Here is a 23228-nt window from a genome sequence, read left to right as displayed (position 1 = left end):
CCAAGTACGAGTTATCAGTGTAGCCTATAATCTTCTAGACATGACGTTGAACTATCTTCACGCCTACAATAAAAACCTCCAGGCTTCCGTCATGAGTCAATTCAATAAAATTAAAATAAAGAATTACAGGGGGCAGTTTGGAAAAACTAATCCTCTGTGAATCGTACTCTGCAATAACGCACATACTTGGATAATAATTACAAAACCATCATCTCTAGTAATACCTGTCCGAATAGGGCTATAATATGGCAAATAATAGGTTTATCAGCGTATAGCGCGCCGCATCATCCCATGGGATCCGTCAAGGCTGCGCACAGCAGAAATATATCACTGAAATATTCTAGTTCCTACACATCACCTTCTATAGTCAAACAAAATAGGCCTTTGATGGGCAGCATCATGCTCATGTCAGTCCTCCAGAACGCAAATGTAGTCTTCCTAGTAGGAATGCAATAATGAAATGGTGTGTATGTGTGTGAGCATCCGTTTCAGCGTGTTTTGGAAGTCAGCAAGAGTCTACTCCTTTAGACTCCAATCACAGCAGTCGGAGTCAACTCCAAAAAGTAAAAATACATGTTTTGTCATACCCATGGTATACAGTCTGATATACCACGGCTGTCAGCCAATCAGCATTCAGGGCTCGACCCACCCAGTTTATAATTGTAAATAAATCCATTTTGCGCATGTGCATAACTATAGATAAATCCGACAGGAGAGTTTGAGTGATGAAAGTCTCTGAGCAAGAAACACTTGGACGAACTTAAAAAAATTAATGTTAAGCTATTTTCTGGCAATTGTGCTGTTATTATGTGCCAGATGTTAAGACTAAAAACAGTTATAAATGGCCCATTTGCGAGATTGACTTGTAATTTAAATAGGCATAGGCAACAGACTAAAATCTTGGTTTTTGATTGTATTTCAACTTTGCCATGGTTTGCTTAGATACAGTGCAATTGGAAAGTATTCAGACCCCTTGACTTTTTCCACATTTTGTTACGTTACAGCCTTATTCTAAAATTTATTAAATGGTTCATCAATCTACACACAATACCCCATAATGACAAAGCAAAAACAGGTTTAGAATATTTTGCTAATTTATTAAAAATAAAACCTGAAATATGACATTTACATAAGTATTCAGACCATTTACTCAGTACTTTGTTGAAGCACCTTTGGCAGCGATTACAGCCTCAAGTCTTCTTGGGTATGACGCTACAAGCTTGGCACACCCGTATTTAGGGAGTTTCTCCCATTCTTCTCTGCAGATCCTCTCAAGCTCTGTCAGGTTGGATGGGGAGTGTCCCTGCACATCTATTTTCAGGTCTCCAGAGATGTTTGATCGGGTTCAAGTCCGGGCTCTGGCTGGGCCACTCAAGGACATTCAGAGACTTGTCCTGAAGCCACTCCTGCGTTGTCTTGGCTGTGTGCTTAGGGTCGTTGTCCTGTTGGAAGGTGAACCTTCGCTCCAGTCTGAGGTCATGAGTGCTCTGGAGCAGGTTTTCATCAAGGATCTCTCTGTACTTTGCTCCGTTCATCTTTCCCTCGATCCTGACTAGTCTCCCAGTCCCTGCCGCTGAAAAACAACCCCACAGCATGATGCTGCCACCACCATGCTTCACCGTAGTGATGGTGCCAGGTTTCCTCCAGACGTGACGCTTGGCATTCAGGCCAAAGAGTTCAATCTTGGTTTCTTCAGACCAGAGAATCTTGTTTCTCATGGTCTGAGAGTCTTTAGGTGCCTTTTGGCAAACTCCAAGCGGGCTGTCAAATGCCTTTTACTGAGGAGTGGCTTCCGTCTGGCCACTCTACCATAAAGGCCTGGTATGTGGAGTGCTGCAGAGATGGTTGTCCTTCTGGAAGGTTCTCCCATCTCCACAGAGGAATTCTGGAGCTCTGTCAGAGTGACTATTGGGTTCTTGGTCACCTCCCTGACCAAGGCCCTTCTCCCCCGATTGCTCAGTTTGGCCAGGCGGCCAGCACTAGGAAGAGTCTTGGTGGTTCCAAACTGCTTCCATTTAATAATGATGGAGACCACTGTGTTCTTGGGGACCTTTAATGCTGCAGAAATGTTTTGGTACCCTTCCCCAGATCTGTGCCTCGACATAATCCTGTCTCGGAGATCTACGGACAATTCCTTCGACCTCATGGTTTGGTTTTTGCTCTGAAATGCACTGTCAACTGTGGGACCTTTTTATATAGACAGGTGTGTGCCTTTCCAAATCATGTCCAATCAATTGAATTTACCACAGGTGGACTCCAATCAAGTTGTAGAAACATCTCAAGGATGAACAATGGAAACAGGATGCACCTGAGCTCAATTTTGAGTCTCATAGCAAAGGGTCTGAAAACTTATGTAAATAAGGTGTAGCTCTCTTCACGACAACAGACACAGGTTGGTTCCTTGAAACGGGCGTTTATTGCCTTGCATGTCTTTTTCTCCGATGCATCCACGTCACGCCGTGAGAACTATATATTTGAATGAACACAGTAATGTTGATAAATTATACAGTACTGAAACAAAATAATACAAATGGCACTTGGCGCGAATATAAACAAAGTTCTACAGGTTGAACAAAATACCTCGTTGGCTGCTTGTCCTGAAAATAGATTATTGAATCCTTAAAGTCCCTTGAAAGTCCCTTTACTGTCTTTCTTGGCCTCTGCCATCAACAATTATAACTCAGACTAAGATCTGCTTAAGTTAGATTGCACACAGTCAATTAACAAATTCCGTAGCAGGAACACAACAGAGAACGTTAGTTCCGGGATGGAACATAAAAACACAAACAATGGCCTAACGTTAATTTTACCTGTTACATCACATTTAAATTCTTCCCTATACATCAATAAATAATTTATTTATTTACTACATCAAATAAACCATGAATTATGTATTAATCATGCATCGTGAACACAGCATCTATGTAACACCACTTACACAAGGTATTTCTGTTTTTTATTTTTAAACTTGCAAAAATGTCTAAACCTGTTTTCGCTTTGTCATTATGGGGTATTGTGTGTCGATTTGCTGAGAAAATATATTTAATCCATAACGTAACATGTGGAAAAAGTCAAGGGTTCTGAATACTTTCCAAAGGCACTGTAGATGCAGGTAGCCTATAGCCCCTGATTCAGTCTACAGTAGCCAAGGCAAAATGTAGGCAAGATGTAAATTGAACGATTTAGCAGCTTGCTTAGTTCAAATTAAGACTAATTTATTCAACATTAATAGTTTGGCGATTTCGAGGGAAGAAGTGCTTGTGTTTCCCAATAGCCTGCTGGAATAGGCTACTGAGGATGGGGTTGTAATTTCAATCACTGAATTATATATTAATATTTTTATGAGCTGAATATGCTTGTCAACAGCCAGTGTTTTTTTTTATTTTACCTGTAGCCGAATCTGACTGACTATTACTATCAATCTAATGCGTTCTAACAACTGATCGGCAATTGTGATAGAGCTTTGATAACTTCCAATTTAATGAACTAAACATGGCCATTAATAATTGCATAATAACACAAGGCTGCAACAACAGTACACTGAAGTTATAGGCTATTTATTAAAGCCGTTTGCCAGCTCCAGGTAGGCTACACAAGTGGCACAAATTGATTTGCAATGACTCCAGTGATATAGTCGTTTCAACATTATTTATTTAATCAAATGGTAGCCTACAATGGCATATAAATTAATAGGCTACTTGATGGCCAGCAGATGCAAATGTATCATTCTCCACATTTAATGTCAGTTTCATTGAGTACTTTTCCCCCATAATAGAAGCACGCGAGGGAGTTCCATAACTTCCATTTCAAATTTCCACTCGCGCATAATGACAAGTTAAATAGCCTACCTACAACTGGTAAAAAGTTGTCACGATGTGCACGTGTGCTTCTCTGGCTCATCCTCACTAACGTGACTCAGCCAATAGTGGACTAAACTGCATGCTGCGGTGCTCTCTCAACACACACACACACCCCTCCGGCCCGGCTCTCCCCTCCACTCACTCACTAAGCAACAGCCTGCCTCACTGCCTGATAGTCAGCTGCAGGTCATAGTGAAATACAATGTTTTATTTATTTTTTAAAGAGAAATGCCATGGCGGCCGCGGTGCTACTTAGAACCCTGTGTGAAGGGGCTTGCTCATTCCACTACCACATGGCTTTCTATTCAAATGATCTACTGAAAATGTAGCTGGCTATGATATCACTCATGGAAACAGCTGCCAGAGTTTGCAGTTGCTATTGCTCCATGATATCAATGGGATAATGTGGCCAGGCTGTGCTGTTCATAAACAGTGCCTCAGGCGTTCTCTTTGCTGCTGCACTTGTCATCCCCATGCAATCCATGAAGCAGTCATGTGTTTCTATTACTCTCATGCCAGATCAAAATGTGTGTGATGCTTGTATTCAGCATAGATTTCACACTTTGTTTCTCACTGTACACACATCGATGCTCTTACTAGGGACTTTGATGACCGTAATAACCAGTGTGCATTTCTTCCTACTTTCAGGAGTTTGACCTTTTTTCCACATTTGACTGCATGTGCCTGAGAGTCTGACGCTGCATCTCTTCAATGGCTGCCTCGGGCTCTTCCTCCACCTCTGTGCCTGAGGGTTTCCACTACGAGACCAAGTACATCGTCCTCAACTACCTGGGACTCCTGCCCCCCTTCCGGCTACAGGCCACCGCTGGCGGAGGTACGGGACACTGCACCCCCTTATCACTCATTTACACACACACACACACACACACACACACCAGTAAATTATTCACAACATCCATTGCATGCTGCTGGAGGCAGGCAGAGAGACCCACATGAGGGGGCACACACAGCACTGAGCCTTCCCTCCCTGTACTCCCCCACATCTCTCAAGCTGGATGGAGAGGAGAGAGTGGCTGCTTCCAATTCCTGATTCTCCACCCTCATCCAAGTGAGCACTAGCACTGCACACTCCCCACCATGGTTTAAGCATTGGCTGGAGGGAGTTTCCACAATTGTTAAATCCATGCGAGAGTGTACCAGTGCACACGTCGTGTGACTGGTAAATAATTGGGGTACAGACACCGTCTAGGTAGATTGTCTGCTGGTGCCCGTCCCCCTTTCCATCGTCTCTCATTAGAAATATGTTGTGATTGCTCCCTCTCTGCCATGAAAACCTGCCTAGTAGGTTTAGTACAGTACAGAGGCTGTCTTGTGTTCTGCCTGGGTTGAGCTAGTGGACTGTTTTTGTATTTTCTTTTCCTAATTCTGGAAACTTGTGCACAAATGGTGAGAACCACGTGTCAATCAAATAATGTATGGGCAGCTTGTGCTGGCACCACCTCCAAGTAGAGGTCTGCGCTGGACTGATTTCTGCATCCCGCTGCCGCCTGCACCCGCAGCTTTGCATACTGCACCCACTGGCTTTCTGTCAGACTCCCACCGGCTACCGCAAGAACTGGTCCCGAACCCAACTGCAGTCCCGCAATGTTATTTTAAGCGAATGTGACTTAGCTCACTTGCCAGCCATGGTCCCAGCAATTTTGCACCCCTATAGGCAATATCAAAATGCGCAAAAATAACGTAAGAAATAGCCTAGGTTAAATTACCAGAGATTCTCACGTGGTATTAACTGGCTATATCAGCCAATATGCTAGACATAGTTTGAAGAGAGCAGAGTTGGAGAGACTTTCTCTTGAGCTATTTTTTAAGCCTACCTTTTAGGAGTGGGACAATTTTCAGACTGAGACAAATATGGGTGACCAATATTTATTTATAGGCAATGTAGTAAACTATAGCCTAATCATATTTAGGAAGTACATTTCCTTGAAAAGATAACTGCCAGTGATTCTCTGCCCATGCATAGGCAGCCTACTCTATTTCAGTGAGACCACACGTATAGCTCCGTGTAGCTCAGTTGGTAGAGCACAACCCTTGCAATGCCAGGGTTGTGGGTTCGTTTCCCACCGGGGGCCAGTATGAAAATGTATGCACTCACTAACTGTAATTCGCTCTGGATAAGAGCTACTGCTAAATGACTAAAATGTAAAATATACTAGGCGCACTTGATAATGTGACAGAGATGTGCTTTTAATACAATAGGTAGGCCTAAGCTAACGAATACAAATCAGAAAGACGACAGTTTCCAAATAATCTGCGGGACAACAAATATTTTCATTCCAAAGTCGTCTGTCTGACCACCTGCTCCCAACCACAGCATAAAAAATACCGACCGCATCGCAATGATCTGTGTTGGGACCCGCAGGTCCCACGGGCATTCTGGCTGGAATGCAACCCTCTATCTCCAAGCACGTTGTGCAGAGGCTGAATGTTGGCAGTCACTGACCATAGGGTGGGAAATGGTTTGATATACAAGATATGCCCATCACAACCTCCATTCACTAGCCTATATTGGTTTAGGGTTATCAGTGTCTCACACCATGCCAGGGAATCCAGCTGGTTCATGTTAGCATGGCCTGACCTGCTCTCGTAACTACAGAGGTCATGAGCAGTAGTCTGGGGTTCTCCAAGGTCTGCCAGGTGTCCCAAGTGATTGCCATGGAATATGAATGAGTCCGACCGTCCCCTTTGAAAGGCAAAAGCCTTTATGCTTTCAGACAGGAAGAGCAGGACTGTTTTGCCATCGGGCAGGTCCGGGATGGGTGAAGGGATGAGTAAAGGGAGTAGAGACCAGTATCGCAAAACTTGTTAGTATCGTGGCAAAGATACAAAACACGAAAAGGCATTAACTTCTTTAGGAAAACGGCCCTAATGTTGGAAACAAACATCATGTTGTCATCCAGAGTCACTATTTATTTTCCAAGCTATAGCACACAATAGTTTCTATACAGCAGGTTTTTTAAAGGATCAAATAGTTTGATCTGCTTCGTGTTTTCATTTTTGCCATGGAAAAAATATTGAAATATTGCAACACTGGTATCGTCAAAGCCCTAGTAGAGACGAGTGCCTGATCCCTGCTTTCCGCTCGGCCCACTCCTTGTTCTGACAGCCTGTCGTGTGCAATCACTGTAGGATTACTCACACGCCACTGGGCCAGAGCAAAGAGGCGCAGGCAGGCTGGACAGACTGCTGAACCAGCACCTAGCATGGCTGGGAAAACTAACACTGAGCCTCACTGCGTCTCACAGAGTGAGTTAATGTGTGAATGGCCAGGAGAGGGTCTAAGGGTGAATGAGGCGATTGATGTGTGGAAATTGGCTGTTGTATTAGGCACTAGACGGCGTTACCTGGGTATAGATTCCTCCCTCCCTTTGACCCCCCCCTAGCAATAAGTAGCACACTCAGGATTTGAGTACCCCCAGTTTATTTGTGCTATGCCCTTGTGTGTGTGTGTGTATTAATTTCAGAAGTGTTCTCAGATGCCTTGTTTTAGCTCTGCTGCTTGCTTCCAAACAAATGAGAGCAGTAGGAGGCTAGCCTTGGGCCCAGTCAAACATCTGGCATGTTAGCAGCATAGTGGAGTTGACCAATGCAGCTCCATGGAGGCAGCATGAACTTACAGAGCATCGGCCCAATGAAATCTCTCTGCATCACACTCGCCCCCCTCCCACTGGCTGAATGACTGTATTCTGTGTGTCTCAACCAGTGAGAGGGCTTGAGAGATGTGGGGGAGTTCAGGGAGGGAAGGCTCAGTGCTGTGTGTGCCCCCTCATGTGGGTCTCTCTGCCTACCCCCAGCAGCATGCAATGGATGTTGTGAATAATTCACCGGTGTGTGTGTGTGTGTGTAAATGAGTGGTGTGCATCTGGGCCTGTAAGCATGCGATGATGGCCTGTATTGCTAGAGAGGGAAGGATGAGGAGGGGAAAGGAGGAGAGGGCAGCTTGTAAAGAGAGCGTGTGCACATTGTGGATACAGCTCAGTCCTATGGCAGGGGTCGGCAACACGTGCTATTTTGGGGGGGGCAAAGTTTTTAGTAAAGACTGTCAAATCACCTAGAATTCAGCTAAGAATTTGTTTAATTTAGAAAATCTGTTCCCAAGTATTTCCACGAATACAAAAAGAGATACAGTACCAGTCAAAAGTTTGGACACACCTACTCATTCAAGGGTTTTTCTTTATTTTTACTATTTCCTACATTGTAGAATAATAGTGAAGACATCAACACTATGAAATAACACATATGGTCTCATGTAGTAACAAAGAAGTGTTAAACAAATCAAAATATATTTTATATTTGAGATTCTTCGAAGTAGGCACCCTTTGCCTTGATGACAGCTTTGCACACTCTTGGCATTCTCTCAACCAGCTTCATGAGGTAGTCACCTGGAAAAACATTTCAATTAACAGGTGTGCCTTGTTAAAAGGTAATTTGTGTAGGTGTGACCAAACCTTTGACTGGTATTGTATGTGATCGTGTCTCAATGTGATCAAGGTATGGGCTTAGTTGTGGTCAAAATGCAATGTACAAATTATTATGATTATGTTCTGGCCCCCCGACCATCCGCTCCGACAGAAATTGTCCTGCGGCTGAATCTAGTTGCCTACCTATGGCCTATAGCAAGCTCTCATTTTGTGGATCCATCCGTCCATGACTGCTCTGTTTGGTAAACGGTGCCTGTTGAATGTTCATACCTGAGAGGGTTAAATCTAGACTTGGTTTCCTCTATCATAATCGCTCGTCTTTCACCCCAGCTTCCAAACTAACCCTGATTCAGATGACCATGCTAGATTACGGCTACGTAATTTATAGATCGGCAGGTAAGGGTGCTGTCGAGCGGCTAGATGTTCTTTACCATTCGGTGATCAGATTTGCCACCGATGCTCCTTTATAGGACACATCACTGCACTCTACTCCTCTGTAAACTGGCCATCTCTGTATACCCGGCGCAAGGCCCACTGGTTTATGCTTATTTATAAAACCCTCTTAGGCCTCACTCCCCCCTATCTGAGGTATCTACTGCAGCCCTCATCCTCCACATACAACACCCGTTCTGCCAGTCACATTCTGTTAAAGGTCCCCAAAGCACACACATCCCTGGGTCGCTCCTCTTTCCAGTTCGCTGCAGCTAGCGACTGGAACGAGCTGCAAAAAAACACTCAAACTGGACAGTTTTATCTCTACATTCAAAGACTCAATCATGGACGCTCTTACTGACACTTGTGGCTGCTTCCCTTCATGCTGTTGTCTGTGCCTAACAATGTTTGTGCTGCTACCATGTTTGTGCTGCTACCATGTTGTGCTGCTGCCATGTTGTGTTGCTACCATGCTGTATTGTCTTAGGTCTTTCTTTATGTGGTGTCTCTCGTCGTGATGTGTGTATGTGTGTGTGGTCCTACATTTTTTTTTTATCCCAGCCGCCGTCCCCGCAGGAGGCCTTTTGCCTCTTGGTAGGCCGTCCTTGTAAATAAGAATTGTTTCTTAATTGACTTGCCTAGTTAAATAAAGGTTACAGTGCATTCGGAAAGTATTCAGACCCGTTGACTTTTTCCACATTTTGTTACAGCCTTATTCTAAAACACACAATACCCCATAATGACAAAGCGAAAACAGGGTTTTGCCATTTTTGCGAATGTATAAAAATAAGAAACTGAAATACCTTATTTACTTAAGTATTCAGACCCTTTGCTATGAGACTCAAAATTGAGCTCAGGTACATCCTGTTTCCATTGATCATCTTTGAGATGTTTCTACAACTTGATTGGAGTCCACCTGCGGTAAATTCAATTGATTGGACATGATTTGGAAAGGCACACACCTGTCTATATAAAGGCCCCACAGCTGACAGTGCATGTCAGAGCAAAAACCAAGCCATGAGGTCGAAGGAATTGTCAGTAGAGCTCAGAGACAGCATTGTGTCGAGGCACAGATCTGGGGAAGGGTACCAAAAAATTTCAGCAGCATTGAAGGTCCCCAGGAACACAGTGGCCATCATTCTTAAATGGAAGAAGTTTGGAACCACCAAGACTCTTCCTAGTGCTGGCCGCCTGGCCAAACTGAGCAATCGGGGGAGAAGGGCCTTGGTGAGGGAGGTGACCAAGAACCCGATGGTCACTCTGACAGAGTTCCTCTGTGGAAATGGTTGTCCTTCTGGAATGTTCTCCCATCTCTGCAGCACTCCACTAATCAGGCCTTTATGGTAGAGTGGCCAGACAGAAGCCACTCCTCAGTAAAAGACACATGACCGCACGCTTGGAGTTTGCCAAAATGCACCTAAAGGACCATGAGAAACAAGATTCTCTGGTCTGATGAAACCAAGATTGAACTCTTTGGCCTGAATGCCAAGCGTCACGTCTGGAGGAAATCTGGCACCATCCCTACGGTGAAGCATGGTGGTGGCAGCATCATACTGTGGGGATGTTTTTCAGCGGCAGGGACTGGGAGACTAGTCAGGATCGAGGGAAAGATGAACGGAGCAAAGTACAGAGAGATCCTTGATGAAAACCTGCTCCAGAGCGCTCAGGACCTCAGACTGGGGTGAAGGTTCACCTTCCAACAGGACAATGACCCTATGCACACAGCCAAGACAACACAGAAGTGGCTTCAGGACAAATCTCTGAATGTCCATGAGTCGCCCAGCCAGAGCCCGGACTTGAACCCGATCGAACATCTCTGGAGAGACCTGACTATAGCTGTGCAGCGACGCTCCCCATCCAACCTGACAGAGCTTGAGAGGATCTGCAGAGAAGAATGGGAGAAACTCCCCAAATACAGGTGTGCCAAGCTTGTAGCATCATACCCAAAAAGAATCGAGGCTGTAATCGCTGCCAAAGGTTCTTCAACAAAGTATTGAGTAAAGGGTCTGAATACTTAAGTACATTTTTGAAAAATACATTTGCAAACATTTCTACAAACCTGTTTTTGCTTTGTCATTATAGGGTATTGTGTGTAGATTGATGAGGGGGAAAAAAACTATTTAATCCATTTTAGAATAAGGCTAACGTAACAATGTGGAAAATGTCAAGGGGTCTGAATACTTTCCGAAAGCACTGTAAATAAAGTGGCGCCTACACTTGGGAGTCGGGGTGCATTGCTGCTACTTTGACTTGTGAAGGCCGCTACACACTTTACGTAATGTTATTTTTTGTTACCTTTTAACCTAACCTCCCTGTAAACCTTTACATACAATGTGTACATTTGTGAATCTGCAGTTATTACATCATACAGTCAGTTACATCAGAGGTTTTGCACAGATAACTCAGGTTTGCACTGTGCCTCTGACTGAACCATATGTCACAACTAAAGTAATGGAAAAGCAGACAATAGAATAATATTTGATTTTGAACAGATTATTTTAGGAGCTTTATGCTGTACATGAATCATGTAAGGTTTCTCTAACAATTCTTAGAGGTGTTAGCTAGGTGAAACCCTTTGATAATAAAACAGTGAGTGCCATTTAAAAAATGCACTCCGTGCTCCCTAAAGACTCTTTGGGGGAATTTATTTAGAAATACATTTGCTAACGTGCTTTGCCAACTTGGTTTATAGTGTTAATGTTGATTTTACTTCTCATTTTAGTGCTGATCAGAGAATTACTAGACTGAGTCCCTAGAGATTACTTCAGAGGAATTGCCTTGTCTGGACGCCAAGTTGCAGCTATGCTGTTTGGGTCAAGAAGCTTAAAGCTAAAGAGGCTTGGTTCTAATGTGTCGATCAATTAAGAGTGAAATTGAATCGTTTATTTTTTAATACCGCCCCAGTTTGTCCTGTGTGATCTTCCTTGTGTAGGTTACACGCCTCATTGTCATGACCTAGCCCTTTTAGAATGTGTAGGCTATTAATTTGATATGCTTGTATGTATCACTAATTGATCCACTTCAAAGTTGTAAAGCCACTCAAACGTAATTGATTCTAAATATGTAACGTGTGACTGTTAGCTGAGCATCGTGATGTTGTGTTCCCTTCCAGGAGATTGCCAGTATGCTGTGGACAGAGAGAGGAACAGAGTAATGAAGGGACAGATAGAGGAAGAGCTGAGGCAACTGGAAGATGAGATCTCAGCCTGTAAGAGGAAGCACACACACACCATATATTATATTGTATGCCATCACAACACCGACAAGTCTGACCACACTAATAGTTGGGTCTCAACTTTCATCACACTGTTCTTGTACATCTGGGTCTGGGACTGTCAAATAAATAAAAAAATGTGTGTGTGTGTGTACAGCCTTTTCCAGTACAGGCTTCGACTGCGATACGTCTCCAGTGTTTAGCCCAGCCAACCCAGAGAGCTCCATCGAGGACTGCCTGGCTGTTCTGGGCGACCGGGTGGCCAGAGACCTGGAGACACACCTGGCATCTACTGTACACACACTCCTCAGTGCGTGAGTATCTGTTCTGTAGTGTACACCCAGCATAACGTTCTCTCTCTGTGTGTGTGTCAGTCGATGAGCGTCCAGTTGTAGTGTTGTTCACTATTCACCCTTTTAAAAATGGTCCTCTGTAGCTCAATTGGTAGAGCATGGCGCTTGTAACGCCAGGGTAGTGGGTTCGATCCCCGGGACCACCCATACGTAAAAATGTATGCACACATGACTGTAAGTCGCTTTGGATAAAAGCGTCTGCTAAATGGCATATTATTATAAAAGAGAGCAAATTAGTCAACTCAGTGTATGCCTGAGTTGACCATTTTGGTTGGGAAAAGGCATACGTTTCAGTACCTTCCAGTCCTTGAAATACGGTCATCACAGCAGTGCCTGGCTGGCTCACCTGTACTGTAGGCCTGAAGTCAAACTCAAGGTTGATTTGTGTTTCATACTGCCGTAGGGAAAGTGTTCCTGTGTAGAAAGTTCAGAACAGCACACAGACCTTGTGAAAGGTTGTATTGCATGAATAATTCTAGGTCTATTTTTAATCTGCGCTTTTTAATGATGAAATTAGATTCCAAGAATCCCTAACATAGGTTTAGTAAATGGCACCCAACCATCAGATAGGCTAGGTTACAATTCATTTTCTCAAGTTACAGAAATACAAGGACATTACTCATATATCACGTAGGCTAGGTGTGTGTCTAATCTAAGTTAACCATATTTATAAACCAGCTCTCTGTGGTACATGCATTTCAATTTCTCAAGTTACTTTCAAGGTCACTGGTGAATGATCACTGAGGGGTGTTTGTGTGCGTGCAGGTTGTGAACTTGTATAAACCAACCCTGTTATGTTTCCAGCCTGAGCCCCTGTGTGTTTGTTTGGCAGCCCGCTGGACTACGAGCGTTTCAGAGAAGCAGCACAAGACGTCTCCTGCCACACGCAGAGTGGCTGGAGCAAGGTGAGAGATCTCTACTGTTCACCTGCAGTTACTGACTCAGACTGACAACCTATTAGGTCTAGCTCAGAAACAACCCATACGATTTTCCCCTAGCTCTTAGGCCTATGGCATTTGCCGATCTGAAGAATCTGATAGGTGTAAACATTATGGTGGAAGCTTCCCTTAGTCTGTTTGAAAGGCCTGGTGGAACCATCATCATGTTGCTTCTACCCGTCCTGGTTCCTTTTGTACAGTGTCTTGAACTGGACACTGCCTTCCCTGTCCCCAGGTGCTGGTGCCATTGGTGCTGCTGCAGGCCCTCCAGGGAGAAGGACAGATCCTGGCCCACCTGCTACCTCTGGGGGTCCGTTTCCTGGAGGAGGCTGAGGCAGACTACATCATCCAGCAGGGAGGATGGGTGAGTGGACACTGTACAAGGGGAGGGGTGGTACATATTGTGTGGATGGGACAGGGGACTGGCCAAAAATGAACCACTTATTAATTTCTCATACGAAGTTCAAGCAGATAAATGTTTCAGCCTTGACCTGTTGGCTGCTGTACACGGTATAGCCAGGGGAGGGCGCCAGATATCCACTGTACATGGTTGGCTATACGGGAATTTGTCATTGTTGGTAATGAATTTTGATAAACCAGAACATAAAGATAAAACATAAGTGCATAATATGTTAACGTGGATGCTGTTGTAGGTAAATAGTTGTTGTAAGGGTGCTTGGTTTATCACCCTTCTACACTGAACAAAAATATATATGGAACATGCAAAGTGTTGGTCCCACGTTTCATGAGCTGAAATAAAAGATCCCAGAAAAAAGGTTGGCACAAATAGGTTATTTCTCTCTAATTTTGTGCACAAATGTGTTTACATCCCTGTTAGTAAGCATTTCTCCTTTGCCAAGATAATCCATCCACCTGACAGGTGTGGCATATCAAGAAGCTGATTAAACAGCATGATCATTACACAGGTGCACCTTGTGCTGGGGACAAAAGGCCACTCTAAAATGTGCAGTTTTGTCACACAATGCCACAGATGTCAGGTTTTGAGGGAGCGTGTAATTGACATGCTGACTGCAGGAATGTCCACCGGAGCTGTTGCCAGATAATTTAATGTTAATTTCTCTACCATAAGCCGCCTCCAATGTATTTTTAGAGAATTTGGCAATACGTCAAACCGGCCTCACAGACCATGCCAGCCTAGGACATCCACATCCGGCTTCTTCACCTGCGGGATCGTCTGAGACCAGCCACCTGGACAGCTGACAAAACTGTGGGTTTGCACAACCGAAGAATTTCTGCAGAAACTGTCCTGGGGAAGCTCATCTGCGTGCTCGTCGTCCTCACTAGGATCTTGACTTGAATGCAGTTCGGCGTCGTAACCGACTTCAGTGGGCAGATGCTCACCTTTGAAGGCCACTTGGCACGCTGGAGAAGTGTGCTCTTCATGGATGAATCCCGGTTTCAACTGTACAGGGCAGATGGCAGACAGCGTATATGGCATCGTGTGGGCGAGCGGTTTGCTGACGTCAACGTTGTGAACAGAGTGCCCCGTGGTGGCGGTGGGGTTATGGTATGGGCAGACAACGAACACAATTGCATTTTATCAATGGCAATTTGACTGCATAGAGATACCGTGACGAGATCCTGAGGACATTGTCGTGCCATTCATCTGCCACCATCACCTCATGTTTCAGCATGATAATGTGGTCCTCTGTAGCTCAGCTGGTAGAGCACGGCGCTTGTAACGCTAAGGTAGTGGGTTCGATCCCCGGGACCACCCATACACAAAAATGTATGCACGCATGACTGTAAGTCGCTTTGGATAAAAGCGTCTGCTAAATGGCATATTATTTAGTATTATTATAATGCATGGCCGCATGTCGCAAGGATCTGTACACAATTCCTGGAAGCTGAAAATGTCCCAGTTCTTCCATGGCCTGCATACTCACCAGACATGTCACCCATTGAGCATGTTTGGGATGCTCTGGATCGACGTGTACGACAGCGTGTTCCAGTTCCCACCAATATCCAGCAACTTCGCACAGCCATTGAAGAGGAGTGGGACAACATTCCACTGGCCTCAATCAACAGCCTGATCAACTCTATGTAAAGGAGATGTTGCGCTGCATTAGGCAAATGGTGGTCACCAGATACTGACTGGTTTTCTGATCCACGCCCCTATTTTTGTTGTTGGGGTATCTGTGACCAACAGATGCAAATCTGTATTCCCAGTCATGTGAAATCCATAGTTTAGGGCCTAATTTATTTATTTAAATTTACTGATTTCCTTATATGAACTGTAACTGAGTAAAATCTTTGAAATTGTTGCATGTTGTTTTTTATATTTTTGTTCAGTGTAGCTTAACACCTGTCCTCTAATCCACCCAGCATTTAATACACCCGGGACTCATTTAAAACCCCAGCAATCCTAAATGAACCTAGTTTAAGTGAAATGTAGTCTAAATATGCAGCATTTACACAGGCAGCCCAAATCTCATCTTTTGCCTAGTTCTGGGCAAGAGATCTTAACTGATTCTTCAAAATACCAATAATAATTGCTGCCTGTGTAAATGCATCCCTATTTCCTAACTTATGTAAAGTGGAACTGATAGAAGGGTCGTTCCATTTGATTTCAATCACTTTTTGACAGCTTTTAGATTTTGAATGAAACAGTCAATACATATTCACCCATGGTAGAAGTGGTCAGATTTTTTTTTTAACCTGAATGCCAAAACATTTAGGAGATGGAGGTTCTCGAAGTTGACCCATTTTGCATACCCTACCATGAGACATGTCTTCATCACTGGAAAAGATACAGTTGAGTTGTATAATTTTTAAAAGTTTACAAACAGGGTTGTCAAATTGTCATTATCTAAAAATGTCAAATCGGATGTTTTTTATTTTTTGCTTAGACCCTGTTTTACATAATCTGAGGTCTTTGTCTTGTACCCGTCATCAGTTGTTTTAACTGCTGTTCAGCATGCTCTTGAAAACAGGGTGGGTGTCATGTTGAGGGGGCCCCTCAGGGGTGCGTGCTCAGTCCCCTTCTGAACTCCCTGTTCACCCATGACTGCATGGCCAGGCACCAACACCATCATTAAGTTTGCCGACGACACAACAGTGGTAGGCCTGATCACCGACAATGATGAGACAGCCTATAGAGAGGCTTTCAGAGACATGGCAGTGTGGTGCCAGGACAACAACCTCTCCCTCAACGTGAGTAAGACAAAGGAGCTGATTGTGGACTACAGGAACAAAAAGAGGACTGAGCACGCCCCCATTCTCATCGACGGGGCTGTAGTGGAACAGGTTGAGAGCTTCAAGTTCCTTGGTGTCCACATCATCAACGAACTATCATGGTCCAAACACACCAAGACAGTCGTGAAGAGGGCACGACAAAGCCTATTCCCCCTCAGGAGACTGAAAAGATTTGGCATGGGTCCTCAGATCCTCAAAAAGTTCTACAGCTACACCATCGAGAGCATCCTGACTGGTTGCATCACCGCCTGGTATGGCAACTGCTTGGCCTCCGACCGCAAGGCACTACAGAGGGTAGTGCGTACGGCCCAGTACATCACTGGGGCCAAGCTTCCTGCCATCCAGGACCTCTATACCAGGCGGTGTCAGAGGAAGGCCCTCAAAATTGTCAAAGACTCCAGCCACCCTAGTCATAGACTGTTCTCTCTGCTACCGCATTGCAAGCGGTACCAGAGTGCCAAGTCTAGGTCCAAAAGACTTCTCAACAGCTTCTACCCCCAAGCCATAAGACTCCTGAACAGCTAATCATGGCTACCCGGACTATTTGCACTGCCCCCCCACCCCATCTTTTTACGCTGCTGCTACTCTGTTAATTATTTATGCATAGTCACTTTAACTCTACCCACATGTACATATTACTTAAACTACCTCAACTAGCCGGTGCCCCCGCACATTGACTCTGCACCGGTACCCCCCTGTATATATAGCCTCCCTACTGTTATTTTATTTTACTTCTGCTCTTTTTTTCTCAACACTTTTTTGTTGTTTTAGTTTACTTTTTTATTAAAAATAAATGCACTGTTGGTTAAGGGCTGTAAGTAAGCATTTCACTGTAATGTCTGCACCTGTTGTATTCGGCGCATGTGGCCAATAAAATTTGATTTGATTTTGGCAGAAATGTACAACAATTTGAATAATTGAAATGTCCATTTTTCAAATGGTAGCACAAAGATTGTTGGAGTTCCACACATCAGAGAATGTTGACAGAATGGGGATATCAGTTTTTAAATTATTCTGTAAATCTTCCATAGGAAATCTATTGAAATCCTAGAAGTATAGATAGAATATACATTCCCATTTAAGTTGACATTCGATGGTGGGTGGACCGGCGGCCATCTTTGTGGTAGTAATCGGAAGTTAACATTTCATTAAAGAATGTATGATGTGCCAGCTAAATTGCTATGGTCTGAAAGGATATATGGCTAGTCTATGAATTATATTTCTATGATTTAAAATGCCACCCACCCTGCATTCAAGGGTATGCTGTGTCTCAACAGATGGCGGGCACAACACAAACACCTCAGATGACGTGAAATAGGGTCAAAGCTACAACATATGGGGAAAAAGATTTTAGATAGACGTAAAAAAAGTAGTAGTTTGACAACCTTGTTTGTGAACTTTTTAAGTGATTTCAAACTCAACCGTTTTGTATTTTCCAGTGAGGAAAACATGGATGTCTCATGGTAGGGTGAGGTATGAAAAATGGGTCAACTTTGAGCACCTCTATCTCCTAAATGTTTTGGCATTCAGTTCCAGAAACTCTGTTTCTGACCACTTCTACCATGGGCAAATGCACTACATGGCTAAAAGGATGTGGACACCCCTTCAAATTAGTGGATTCGGCTGTTTCAGCCACACCTTTTGCTGACATATGAAATCGAGCACACAGCCATGCAATCTCCATAGACAAACATTGGCAGTAGAATGGCCCGTACTGAAGAGCTCCATGACTTTCAACGTGACACTGTCATAGGATCCCACCTTTCCAACAAGTCAGTAAGTCACATTTCTGGCTTGCTAGCGCTGCCCCAGTCAACTGTAAGTGCTGTTATTGTGAAGTGGAAACGTCTAGGAGCAACAGCGGTTCAGCCGCGAAGTGGTAGGCACACAAGCTCACAGAACGGGACTGCTGAAGCACGTAAAAGTAGTCTGTCCTCGGTTGCAACACTCACTACCGAGTTGCAAACTGCCTCTGGAAGCAACGTTGGCACTGTTCGTCGGGAACTTCGTAAAATGGGTTTCCATGGCCGAGCAGCCGCACACAAGCCTAAAATCAACATGCGCAATCCCAAGCGTCTGCTGGAGTGGTGTAAAGCTCGCCACCATTGGATTCTGGAGTGATGAATCACGCTTCACCTTCTGGCAGTCCGATGGACGAATCTGGGTTTGGCGGATGCCAGGAGAATACTACCTGCCTGACTGCATAGTGGTGCACGACTGCAATAATGGTCTGGGGCTGTTTTTCATGATTCGGGCTAGGCCCCTTAGTTCCAGTGAAGGGAAATCTTAACGCTACAGCATACGATTCTGTGCTTCCAACTTTGTGGCAACAGTTTGGGGAAGGCCCTTTGCTATTTTAGCATGACAATATCCCCGTGCACAAAGCGAGGTCCATACAGAAATGGTTTGTTGAGATTGGTGTGGAAGAACTTGACTGGCCTGCACAGAGCCCTGACCTTAACCCCATCGATCACCTTTGGGATGAATTGGAACGCCGACTGCGAGCCAAGCCTAATCGCCAAACATTAGTGCCCAACCTCACTAATGCTCTTGTGGCTGAATGGAAGCAAGTCCCCGCAGCAATGTTCCAACATCTAGTGGAATGCCTTCCCAGAAGATTGGAGGCTATCGCAGCAAAGAGGGGACCAACTCTATATTAATACTCATGATTTTGGAATGAGATGTTCAAGCAGGTGTCCACATACTTTTGGCTATGTAGTGTATGTATGGAAAGTTTTGTTCAAATCAAAAGGGGTGCGGTCAAAAAGTGATTGAAATCAAATGGAACAACCCAGAAGTCTGGACAGTCCTGTAGAAAAAGTGGTTCTGCTGTCAATACAAATAGCTGTGTGTGATCATTACTAGGGCTGTGACAGTCATGGAATCAGCCAAATGACTGCGGTCAACGTTATGTGTATGAATAACACTTTATGTTATTCTCACACACACAGGGCAGTTGAGTCGGTAGGCTAAGGTAGTACTTTATTATCTTAGCCAACTACAATACCGAATCAACTCTGCTCAGAAAATAAACATTCACTAAAACACCTTGTGATGTCGCAGATGACTTGACTGCATGGCAGCATTTTCAGTCGGAGTAATGACTTGTCTGGAGAAATGCATTGTTTTCTGTTAATCCAATGTAATTGTGTGTTAGGCCGCCTTACTTGCTGACTGAGGTCTAAGGGCTCACACATCAATAGCGTTTGCTGGCCGAGAGTACTTAGCACCTCTGAACGTAATTTGCAAACCGAGTGCGCACCGATTTTACATGTAGAATGGCTTTAAAAATGTCGGACGTCAACAGCGGGTGGTCCCTAAAACACAGCGCGCTGAACGATCGACAGATGAACGCTAGATCCACATTCCGTGCGACGTGTGCGAGCCTTTAAGAAACCCTTATAGCGTGTGCCAGAGTCTTGTGTGGCATTCAAAGCTCCCGACTCCAGACCACATCCCCCAGGCGACGGGGGTTCGAGTAGTCTCGACTGCTTTCCTATCTAGCCCCTCTATGACTTCCTGTTGTACTGTCAACAATAATAAAATACGTGTGAGTCATAATTCCGATCTCCCTTTAAAAAAAACAATGGCTATAGTCTGGCGCAGAACTAACGATCTAGACTCCGGACCACGCATGCCCCCATGGCAACAGGGGTTCGAGGCCCATCTTGGCTACTGTCTTCTGCCCTACTACTGTCTCTACACCCCCTCTTTATTCCCCGATGTCCTATCATAAACAATACAAATACCTAAGGTTGGTAAATCCAATCTCTTTTAAGAAGAAAAAAATAGAAGAAATCCTCATAGAAATTATTTTAACATAATTAATATCAGGAAGAAGGAAAGAAAATCTGGGCTTTTACCAATATTTTTTGTTTATCTATTGTGGAGGCCTGAGCTTGTGTTGTCTTAAAGTAGAGCACTGCTGCGCCACAGATGGCTTTGTTGACCGCCATGAATGAGGGCGCCGTGGCAAGGTCACATGACCTGATGATAAACTGCTAGGGTAGCCATTGTCTCTGGTTTCCCTATGGGTTCAGTCCCTTGGCTACTCTAACACGGCCACATTCCCCCACTACATGTATGGACAGCAGGTAGCCTACCTAGCAGTTAAGAACATTGGGCCAGTAACTGAAAGGTCACTGGTTCGAATCCCTGAGCCGACTAGGTGATCCTTTGAGCAAGGCACTTAACCCTAATTGCTCCTGTAAGTTGTTCTGGATAAGAGCGTCTGCTAAATGACTAAAATGTTACGTCAGGGATGGACCATAGGCTGGGACAGCAGGGGAGGGGAGAGTAAGGGAGAGAGTGAGTGAAAAAGAGAGGGAGGGGTGGGGGTTGGTATGACACGCCAGTGAGAACTACTGTGCAGCGCAGTTAAAGCTCCATTACTGTGACAGCGGTGTGTGGGTCCACTTCTCTACAGCTGGGTCCTCCCTTCTTTCTCTCCACTCCTCTCTCTCGCTCTCTCTTTTGGACTCTTTCTGCGCTTCTGCCGTGCTCAGGGAAGCACAGTCTGTGTGTAGTCGCTGGGTGAGCCGAGTCACTTTCAGGTAGGACATTTATCTTATGGTTTTTGGTGGTACGTGTGTTGGTGCGTGTTTGTATAGGGGACTGTGTGAGAACATTGATCACAGTAAGAGGTGGTCGGGGGGGGATTGATGAACTCTGGACCGCAGGGAAGGGCTTGCGTCTCCGGATCTGGTTTACGGCTCATTTGACCGTGAAGGGTGTGTGGACATCTGAGTTGACATTTTGAGCACAGTGCCTAGAACACGAGAACCATCCACGGTCCTCTATGACGGAGTACTTGGAACAGAAAGTGCCGAAAACGCACAGAATGATGATTTTCCCTCCATCTATCTTGCACCTTTTTATAACCCAGTGGAAATCATCTCTATCTCACAAACCTCTTGAGTCTTATTGAGCGATTGATTGGTCGAAGTAATCACTAAGTCTGATTGGAGGCAGATTTGATTTAGAGGACAGGGGTACGTCGTGCCCTCCTTGTGACAGTTGTCCCTCCTGCTGTGTTTGGTGGCGCTGACCTTGGCCATGCCTTTTGTTTAATTACATGAGGAAACAAAAAGGATTATGTTGTGTTCACTTCATTGGGCGACAACAACATCAGCATCTCATAAATCTGACCCAGCCAGGTGGCCATGGGAGGGGGAGGGGAAGATGATGAGTAAGCAAGGGAAATGCAATACACTAGGGAAACAAAAAGGAGGACCAATGCACTCTTCATATAATTAATAAAAATCCCTTTATTTGTATGGCATGTTCAATAGAAACAAGGTTTTTAAAAAATCTGACGCGTTTCGGCTGCATGGCCTTCGTCAGGGAGACACTAGGGAGACATTTTGAATAAGGACAGCTTCCAACACAAAATGGACTAGCATGGGTATGACTGCATTTGAAGCTGTTCCCTATGAAGGGTTTGGGTCTGGGACATACTGTAACTATGTGTGAGAGATGAATACCCTATGTAGCTAGTCAAAGAGTGAGGGGGTGTTTCTGTATTTAACTTGGCTGTTGGAAAGGTCGCTATCTGAACTTTGCCCTTGAGAACCCCCCCTACACCTTCCCTCTCTCACCCCCGTCTCTCGCTTCTGTCTGACACTATCCTGTTCTTCTGACAGCACTAACTGCTGTCCTTCAGCGGACAATGAAAACTGCTGTGTGTGTTCTGACGGGGCACTTCAGCCATGTTGTATTACATACCTTGTCATCGGTGTAATACAACTCCTGTCACTAGGAAGTGACAGGACAAAAAATGGTTGTCGGGGGGCTAATATGTTCAGACAATGAATGCAGTAATATTAAAGTTTTATTTTTATTTTGGTGTGTCCACCTCAGAAACTGCTCATGTGACTAGTATGACAAGTTTCCTTATATTGCTCACTCAAATAGTGCTTGACACCTTAGTTGCAGCGCACAATCGTAAAGTTGCTTGCCAAAAGGGCACAAACTGGGCAGCTCAGTCAGGCTAAAGCCCATATACTTTCGCATTTTACTGTTTGATGTCGGTAAGAATTTGCATAGAAACACACGGGCACAAATCATATTTGGGAGTAGGGTTGCAAAATTCCGGTAACTTTCCCCAAATGTCCTGGTTTTCAGGAGGAAATAAGCAGGAAATCCAGAATACTCCAACCAGGATTTCTGGAAAGCAGGGCAATTTAAGGAAAGTCATTTTGTAATCCTATTCGGGGGGTGGGTGCTGAGAGCGTTCTGGTCTTAGTCGGGACACGTCAGGCTGCACAGCCCTCTGCCATGTTATGTAAGAGACGATTCTCTTCTGTTGTGTTTGAATGCTGCGTGCATCTCTTTGTCCTGCGGTGACGGGCTGTGCGGCAGAGCAGAGGAAGCCCAGAAATAAACCTAATATATTCTCAGAAATATCTCCAGAGGCCAGACTGGCCTACTTATAGCCTCCCAGAGCAGTGCCACCTCTGCCCCCTGCTAACGGCTAAACCCAGATCAGATCCCCCACTGGAGGACAGAGACGGTTACAATACCATCCCTGCTGTGGTGTCACTGCTAATGGCTGAACCCAGGTCAGTGTCTATGGCTGCTGTCTGATGCAACCTGCGTCACATACACTGATTATAGAGAGAGCAACACAACCTTTGATGCTGGACAACTTTTGGACGCCTGGTCTCAAGGACCTCTATCGGATGCTCCAGGGCCAAGCACAGTCCCGCTATCTGGCCATTACCAGGCTGTTGTTAAAGCCCTATTTGTAGATTAGAGAAGCGGGTCAATGAGTG

General features: G+C 44.7%; 1 protein-coding gene across 3 annotated transcripts in view; it reads left to right on the top strand.

The window, feature by feature from the left end:
* The window catches only part of bcl2l13 (BCL2 like 13), a 50069-nt gene that overhangs the window by 12979 nt on the left and 13862 nt on the right, over nt 1–23228 (top strand). For all 3 annotated transcript variants that reach the window (XM_041838163.2, XM_041838162.2, XM_041838161.2), the window contains exons 2-6: nt 4509–4695; nt 11847–11942; nt 12106–12262; nt 13134–13206; nt 13475–13603. In XM_041838163.2, coding sequence (XP_041694097.1) covers nt 4572–4695; nt 11847–11942; nt 12106–12262; nt 13134–13206; nt 13475–13603 — 579 coding nt within the window. In that variant the 5' untranslated portion in view covers nt 4509–4571. The remainder of the gene's footprint in view (nt 1–4508; nt 4696–11846; nt 11943–12105; nt 12263–13133; nt 13207–13474; nt 13604–23228) is intronic.

Source organism: Coregonus clupeaformis, chromosome 19 (genome assembly GCF_020615455.1).
Source record: "Coregonus clupeaformis isolate EN_2021a chromosome 19, ASM2061545v1, whole genome shotgun sequence".
Classification (NCBI taxonomy): Eukaryota; Metazoa; Chordata; class Actinopteri; order Salmoniformes; family Salmonidae; genus Coregonus; species Coregonus clupeaformis.
Note: the sequence above shows the minus strand (reverse complement) of the source record. Positions and strands in the feature narration are given on the sequence as shown.